At 42.5% G+C, this 8,813-nt stretch overlaps 1 protein-coding gene across 1 annotated transcript; it reads right to left on the reverse strand.

Moving 5' to 3' along the window:
- Positions 1 to 302: 302 nt before the first annotated feature.
- On the reverse strand, positions 303 to 2,441 carry LOC134222947 (uncharacterized). The gene is made up of 3 exons (XM_062702091.1): positions 2,145 to 2,441; positions 1,664 to 2,056; positions 303 to 321 (listed from the first exon to the last, which is right to left on the reverse strand). The coding sequence occupies exons 1-3, from the start codon at positions 2,291 to 2,293 to the stop codon at positions 303 to 305; spliced, it is 561 nt and encodes a 186-aa protein (XP_062558075.1). The 5' UTR covers positions 2,294 to 2,441.
- Between the last annotated feature and the right edge of the window lie 6,372 nt (positions 2,442 to 8,813).

The following is an 8,813-nucleotide window of genomic DNA, read 5'->3' on the forward strand; positions in this document are numbered from 1 at the left end:
ATAAGTTTTTTCTTATACATATCATTAGGCGCCTGCTTTGGCAAAAAAGTATTAGAAATATTAATAATAAATAACATTAAATTTTTTCACGTGTATTTAATCAAGGCAAACAGAGTTCCAGTGTTTTCTACCTCTTGAATGTCAAATTGGATGGAACTCACGCCGCCATTATCGAGCGCAAAATACTGGATAATCCTGCGGTTGAGCATAAAGAGTGTACGGAATCAAATTGCTTCACTTTCAAAAATCGATAACATTTCACCTCGTGGGCTGATTTTATCGAAATTTTGTGGAAGACGGCTTCAGCATGTGTTATTCACACTGCGTGAGTTATTACGTTATTAGTCATTAGGAAATTTCCAGTAGTTTCGAAAATACAGTAGAAGGAACAGGACGTGTGCAATTAAATCCTGCACATTCACCCCCATATTCCATATCTTATAAAAGTAATCCAAATTAAGGCCTTTGACCCCAAAATAACCAGAACTACGGCCGATCAAAAAATACAGATCTGGAATGAAAACACGAGCTTCGGAAGCCTCCAAAACTGCTCATTACGGAACATAAAGCTATGTCCATTTATTATTATTATTATTTATTCAGGCTAAGGCCGAAGTGGCCTGTGTGGTATATAAGAGTCTTCTCCATTCGGCTCGGTCCATGGCTACACGTCGCCAACCATGCAGTCTACGGAGGGTCCGCCAATCATCTTCCACCTGATCGATCCACCTTGCCCGCTGCGCACCTCGCCTTTTTGTGCCCGTCGGATCGTTGTCGAGAACCATTTTCACCGGGTTACTGTCCGACATTCTGGCTACGTGCCCGGCCCACCGCAGTCGTCCGATTTTCGCGGTGTAACGATGGATGGTGTAACGATGAACGATGGATGGTTCTCCCAGCAGTTGATGCAACTCGTGGTTCATTCGCTTTGTTGTTTTTCAGCCGGCCAATCTCCTCCTGGATTTCCTGGAGATCCGGAGCCGGTAGAATTATGTCCTGCGCGCGTTCTCCCAGGTCCATCACCATACCGCCATCTTCGTCTTCCACATCGCCATTCAGGTGTTCTTCGTAGTGCTGCCGCCACCTTTGGATCATCTCACGCTCGTTCATAAGAAGGTTCCCGTTTATGTACTTACACATATATAGCTGTGGCACGTGGCCCTTACGTGAACGGTTCAACTTCTCATAGAACTTTTGTGTGTTATTAGCGAGGTACAGTTGCTCCGTCTCTTCACGGTCTCGATCTTTCTGCTGGCGCTTTTTCCTCCGGAAAATCGAGTTTTGTCTGTTCCGCGCCCGTTTATATCGTGCCTCGTTCGCCCTCGTGCGGTGTTGCAGCAATCTCGCCCATGCTGCATTCTTCTCTTCTACTAACTGCTCACATTCGCCGTCATACCAGTCGTTTCTCTGATCCGGGGGCACCGTGCCAAATGCAGCGGTTGCGGTGCTACCAATGGCGGATCGAATATCTCTCCAGCCATCTTCAAGAGATGCTGCGCCTAGCTGCTCTTCCGTTGGGAGTGCCACTTCCAGCTGCTGCGCGTAGTCTTGGGCTAGCCTACCGTCTTGTAGCCGCCCAATGTTTAGCCGCGGCGGACGACTCCGACGCGTGTTGATCACCGTCGAGAGTTTTGAGCGCAGGCATACTGCAACGAGGTAGTGCTCGGATTCAATATTCGCACTGCGATAAGTGCGTACGTTCGTGATGTCGGAGAAGAATTTACCGTCGATTAGGTTTTCCGTTTCTTGGTTAAGTGATCTCCATGTGGCCTTGTGGATATTTTTGCGGGGAAATATGGTGCTTCGGACTACCATTCCGAGGGAGGCTGCGAAGTTTATGCATCGTTGGCCGTTGTCGTTCGATACGGTGTGCAGACTATTCGGTCCGACGACCGGTCTATACATTTCCTCCCTTCCTACCTGTGCGTTCATGTCATCGATGACGATTTTGACGTCCCGCAGTGGGCATCCATCGTATGTCTGCTCCAGCTGTGCGTAGAACGCTTCTTTCTCGTCATCGGGTCTCCCTTCGTGTGGGCAGTGCACGTTGATGATGCTATAGTTGAAGAAACGGCTATTAATCCTCAGCTTGTACATCCTTGCGTTGATTGCCTGCCACTCAATCACACGATGGCGCATCTTACCCAGCAATATGAAGCCGGTTCCCAGCTCGTTGGTGGTGCCACAGCTTTGGTAGAAGGTAGCCGCTTTTCCACACTTTCTGTCCTGTCCAGCAAATCACCTGCAGCGCCACGACGTCGAAGTTGCGGGGATGTAATTCATCGTAGATCATCCTGTCGCAACCTGCGAAACCTAGCGACTTGCAGTTCCATGTTCCAAGCTTCCAATCATGATCCTATATTCGTCGCCTAGGTCTTTGCCGATTATATCGAGTCGTATTATCTCTTATATTGTTCGTAATTAATGGTTTTCCAGGCGGCTTATTGGGCCTGCGCAAACCTCCTGTCTCGTCGGAGGGCCGTCGTGTCAGGGCTGTTTAGCGTCCCACCTAACACCAGGACTTGGGCTTGTGCACTTTGAGCGGCACACGGTCGCTTTGGTGGGGCCTACTTGCGGATACATGCAGCTTTTTATAGGAATTCAACAGGGCCCACTGTCAAACCCCAACACATCCTAGCCAATCCCCACAACTCGCAGATGGCCACCTATGCAAGACGCCCACCTATGCAAGCATCGCTACAGGCAGGCAAAATTTCATTTCTGAAAATTTACCGACGATGGATGATTTTCATACCCATTCATCAACGGAAAGCAATGTTCGTTCTGACGACTCAGATACCCCATGTCTGTTTCCGACTTTGATTTTCTAAATGAACAATTGCATCACATGAGTGATGCAATGTTTACAGCAAATACCAAAACTGAAGCTGTTCAGGTGGGTATCAAATTTTCTTAAAGAAATGTTATTGGACTTCGTTTCAATGGATCCAATGAAGATGGCGGTATGGTGTTGGACCAGGGAGAACACGCGCAGGACATGCGACTTCCGGCTCCGGATCTCCAGCAAATCCAGGAGGATATTGGCCGGCTGAAGAACAACAAAGCCCCTGGGGTTGACCAACTACCAGGAGAGCTATTTAAACACGGTGGTGAGGCACCGGATAGAGCGCTGCACTGGGTCATTACCAAGATTTGGGAGGAGGAAGTTTTGCCGCAGGAGTGGATGGAAGGTGTCGTGTGTCCCATCTACAAAAAGGACAATAAGCTGGATTGTGGCAACTACCGCGCAATCACATTGCTGAATGCCGCCTACAAGGTACTCTCCCAAATTTTATGCCGTCGACTAGCACCAATTGCAAGGGAGTTCGTGGGCCAGTACCAGGCGGGTTTTATGGGCGAACGCTCCACCACAGACCAGATGTTCGCCATTCGCCAAGTACTGCAGAAATGCCGCGAATACAACGTGCCCACACATCATCTATTCATCGACTTCAAATCCGCATATGATACAATCGATCGAGACCAGCTATGGCAGTTAATGCACGAACACGGATTTCCGGATAAACTGACACGGTTGATCAAAGCGACAATGGATCGGGTGATATGCGTAGTTCGAGTTTCAGGGGCATTCTCGAGTCCCTTCGAAACACGCAGAGGGTTACGGCAAGGTGATGGTCTTTCGTGTCTGCTATTCAACATCGCTTTGGAAGGGGTAATACGAAGAGCAGGGATTAACACGAGTGGTACAATTTTCAATAAGTCCGTCCAGCTATTTGGCTTCGCCGACGACATAGATATTATGACACGTAACTTTGAGAAGATGGAGGAAGCCTACATCAGACTGAAGAGGGAAGCCAAGCGGATCGGACTAGTCATTAACACGTCGAAGACAAAGTACATGATAGGAAGAGGTTCAAGAGAAGACAATGACCGCGAGTTCGCATCGGTGGTGACGAAATCGAGGTGGTAGAAGAATTTGTGTACTTGGGCTCACTGGAGACTGCCGAAAATGATACCAGCAGAGAAATTCGGAGACGCATAGTGGCTGGAAATCGTACGTACTTTGGACTCCGCAAGACGCTCCGATCGAATAGCCGCCGTCGCCGTACCAAACTGACAATCTACAAAACGCTCATTAGACCGGTAGTCCTCTACGGACACGAGACCTGGACGATGCTCGTGGAGGACCAACGCGCACTCGGAGTGTTCGAAAAGAAAGTGCTGCGTACCATCTATGGTGGGGTGCAGATGGCGGACGGTACGTGGAGGAGGCGAATGAACCACGAGTTGCATCAGCTGTTGGGAGAACCATCCATCGTTCACACCGCGAAAATCGGACGACTGCGGTGGGCCGGGCACGTAGCCAGAATGTCGGACAGTAACCCGGTGAAAATGGTTCTCGACAACGATCCCACGGGCACAAGAAGGCGAGGTGCGCAGCGGGCAAGGTGGATCGATCAGGTGGAAGATGACTTGCGGACCCTCCGTAGACTGCGTGGTTGGCGACGTGTAGCCATGGACCGAGCCGAATGGAGAAGACTCTTATATACCGCACAGGCCACTTCGGCCTTAGTCTGAATAAATAATAAATAATTCAATGGATCCAAATAATTATTTGAAAATTTTAAATTGGAATGCCCGCTCTTTAAAGGGTAAGGAAGATGAATTATTCAACTACCTATCAGTTCATAATGTGTTCATTGCCATTATAACTGAAACGTATTTAAAACCTCTTCATTAAAAAACTCTTCATTAAAAGAGATCTAAATTATTTTATTTAACGAAATTATCGTCTTGACAGCGCCTGTGGTGGGGTCGTCATTGTCATTAATAGACGTATCAAACATAAATTATATTCTTCGTTTGAAGCCAAAGTATTCGATTCCTTGGGAGTTTCTGTTGTAACAAATTCTGGACAATTATCTTTTATTGCTGCCTACTTGCCTTTCCAGTGCAATGACAGCAAAGAAATTTGTTGAGAGCTGTTCTTCAAATTCTAACTCTATTATCTAACTAATTTTTCATAATTGGTGACTTCAATGCCAAACACGTCCATGGAATAATGCTCAAAGCAATTCCAATGGTGAAATTTTATTTGAAGATTGTTCTGCGGGATATTATACTATTCAATATTCCAATGGCCCAACTTGTTTTTCTTCCAATCAAAATCCTTCTACAATTTTTTAGTTTTAACGGATTCAAGTCAGCTGTGTGGCCAATTGGTAACTCATGCTGACTTTGACTCTGATCACCTTCCTGTGACGTTTGAAATCTCACAAGAAGCCATTTATAATCCAATCAACTCTACTTTTAATTATCATAGAGCTGATTGGGATTTATATAAAACGTATATCGATAGGAATTTTGATGTTGATATTCCTCTCGATACCAAAAGTGATATTGATAATGCTCTCATCTACTTGACAAATTTAATTGTCGAAGCGAGAGGCAATGCAATTCCTAAATGTGAAATTAAATTCAACTCCATTATTATTGACGACGATCTTCAGATACTGATCCGTCTTAAAAATGTGAGACGAAGGCAATACCGAAGAACTCGCGATCCCGCGTTGAAAGTTATTTGGCGAGATTTGCAAAATAAAATTAAAAAACGTTTCGCTATTCGTAGAAATGCCAACTTTGAGTATAATGTCTCGAAGTTGGATCCCAGTTCGAAACCCTTTTGGAAATTACGGCAAATTCTTAAAAAACCTCAAAAGTCAATTCCAGTGCTTAAAGAGGAAATAAAATTTTATTAACAAATGGCGAAAAGGCTCAAAAACTTGCTCAGCAGTTCGAGAGTGTCCATAATTTTAGTCTAGGTCTCACTAGCCCAATTGAGGATCAGGTTACACGAAGCTTCGAAGACATTCTCCATCAAAATAATGTTTTTGACCCTTCGTTGGGAACTAATTTGGATGAAGTGAGATCTATTACTAGAAAATTTAAAAATATGAGAGCCCCGGGAGATGATGGTATTTTCCTTCCTGAGAGCTCTTTATCGTTTTTGGTTAATTTATTTAACAAATATTTTTAAGTGGCATACTTTCCAGATAAATGGAAAACGCCAAAGTTGTTCCAATTTTGAAGCCGGACAAAAATCCAGCTGAGGCTTCTAGTTATCGGCCAATCAGTTTGCTGTCTTCAATAAGCAAACTGTTTGAAAAGATTATTTTAAATAGAATGATGGCAAAAGAGAGCTTCTTATTTGAAACTTTCTAGCAGACATATTGTCACTATGAATGGGTTTCCAATAAATTAATCTAGCAAAGCTAAATATTTAGGACTTCTGCTAGATCAAAAATTAACTTTTAAAAGTCACATTGAAGGCATTCAAGCCAAATATAACAAATATATTAAGTGTCTATATTTACTTATAAACAGAGTCTTGTCTTAAGAACAAACTTTTGATTCACAAACAAATTTTTAGACCAGCCATGTTGTATGCGGTGCCAATATGGACTAGTTGCTGCAATACCAGAAAGAAGGCACGTCAGAGAATTCAAAATAAAATTTTGAAAATGATTCTGAAGTTGCCTCCGTGGTATAGTACCAATGAACTTCATAGAATTTCTAATATTGAGTCATTGCATCAAATTTTCAACAAAATAATTTCCAATTTTAGACAAAAATCGTTACAATCTTCTATTGAAACGATTAGCTCCTTGTACCCTTAGTATAAATTAGGTTAAGTGTAGTTTAAGTTGAAAATATTGTAATTCCTACATGGTTCAATTCAACCAGAAGAAAAATCCTAGAGGCAATTAAAATTTATTAAAAAAATAAAATAAATGATAGTTTTAAGAAAACATTATCAATGCATGTATTAGATAATTAGCAAATAAAATTAGTTAAGGTGGTTATACAACAAAGCCACAAATCGGCCATCTTGGAAACCACGTGCTTTTTCTAGTGATTTTTCAAGAGCACGAATTGAGAGAACAACAACACCCATGGGGATCGCAACATCTGTAGATCGTTTGATTACTCATGCTAAGCAATCGACTTTAATTTCAGCATTGTACAAAAAAATATTACGCTGGTTTTGAACTTTTGATAATAGGAGTAGAAAACCGTGTGGTGAATTTGAAATTCACCACATGGCTTGATTGTATAATCACCTTAAAAAAAATTATTTCTTCATATTTAAGCCCAAGAATCAACGGTACAATACAAAACATCGTTTTTGTCTTTAAAAAATGTTATTTCAAAGAGTGGCAATACATATAGCATAGGGTAATGAGTTGTTTCGGCCAAGTTATTTATTTCCCTTTTATAATAAATTTATTTTGAGCTACCCACGCCTCGAAACGTGGCCTTTGGTTGTGTTGATATTGTTTATCATATTTCACATTAAGTGTTTTGCTTAGAATTGCAGGTTAAAATAAATCAGTGGAGATCAATTCTGGTTTTGTTTCATGAAATATATGACGCTGATATTGTGAGCCAACTTTAGGTTTATTTACATTTTCTATTCATATGATTGATTCATAATAAAACAAACTAAGAAACAACTGTAGTAAACACCCATAAACGCTTCGACAGACTTTCAATATTTAAGCTTCTTCTTCTTCTTACTGGCATTACATCCCCACACTGAAACAGAGCCGCCTCGCAGCTTAGTGTTCATTAAGCACTTCCACAGTTGCTAAGCCAGGTTACCATTTTCGCATTCGTATATCATGAGGCTAGCACGATGATACTTTTATGCCCAGGGAAGTCGAGACAATTTCCGATCCGAAAATTGCCTAGACCGGCACCGGCAATCGAACCCAGCCACCCTCAGCATGGTCTTGCTTTGTAGCCGCGCATCTTACCACACGGCCAAGGAGGGCCCAGTATTTAAGCACGATCTTGTAAAAACTTAACCTTTGAAGACTCCCATCGTCTTAAGAGTACAACAGCTACGAGAAAAATGTACACAATGCAGGCCAGATTGCATGAATGACTCAAGATCGTGCGAGCTCCGGTAGGTTAAGTATAACGCAAACAAGAACATGATGACTGGAAGCGATAAGCGCAAAAAATCTCAAAGTGTCGTGTGATGTAAATACTCAGTGCAGACAGGAGAGATGTAAATAAGTTCAATGTGCGCCCAGAAAATGTTTGCTTCGACGTAAAACCTTCACACAGCTCCAATGTGGAGCTGTATTCCTCTCCGTATCGTTGCCATATAGTGAGGAATAACAACGGAAGAAATAAATAATTATCCGAGACATGGGATGGGCCTGTTCACTTGGTATGATTTGCACTAGACTGGAGAAACTGAAGCGAATGAATCATTTTGTTATCGAGTGCAATAATGTAAAATAAAGGATACTCATCTCGGGATTCACACGTTTTTGAATGACGTGGAACGTATTCGGAACGAATTGAAATCCTAATATGTTTTCATATTTCAATTTTCACATTGATTTTAATTATTATCCCGAGCAAAATCTGAAAGCATAATGAGAGCAAATAGAAAACATATTTTGATTTTGATTTTTCGAGCCAGTCTAACGACATTGTTTGATACAGTCGTTGCCCCCGCATGCAGGTTTTATGCAAAGATGAAATACCAACCCTGATTAAACGAAACCATTCAACGTGCATTGGGTGATAAAAACGCACTGGGTCATATCATCCTCCGGTTATCGTTTATGTCACTGTCATCGCAATTAACTGAGCGATACTTGAACTGTATCTTTGCTTGAAATGCTTATTCCCTTTTCTACCGGCAAGTGATAGGAAAGGCACTATCCAAGATCGTATCACTATTTAAACAAATTACTGATGAAGATGTTTCTTGTCGACTCACTATATTGCATCGTGATAAAAAAAAACAATCGCATAGATGCCTTGCACAAAAA

Source organism: Armigeres subalbatus, chromosome 3 (assembly GCF_024139115.2).
Source record: "Armigeres subalbatus isolate Guangzhou_Male chromosome 3, GZ_Asu_2, whole genome shotgun sequence".
Taxonomy (NCBI): domain Eukaryota; kingdom Metazoa; phylum Arthropoda; class Insecta; order Diptera; family Culicidae; genus Armigeres; species Armigeres subalbatus.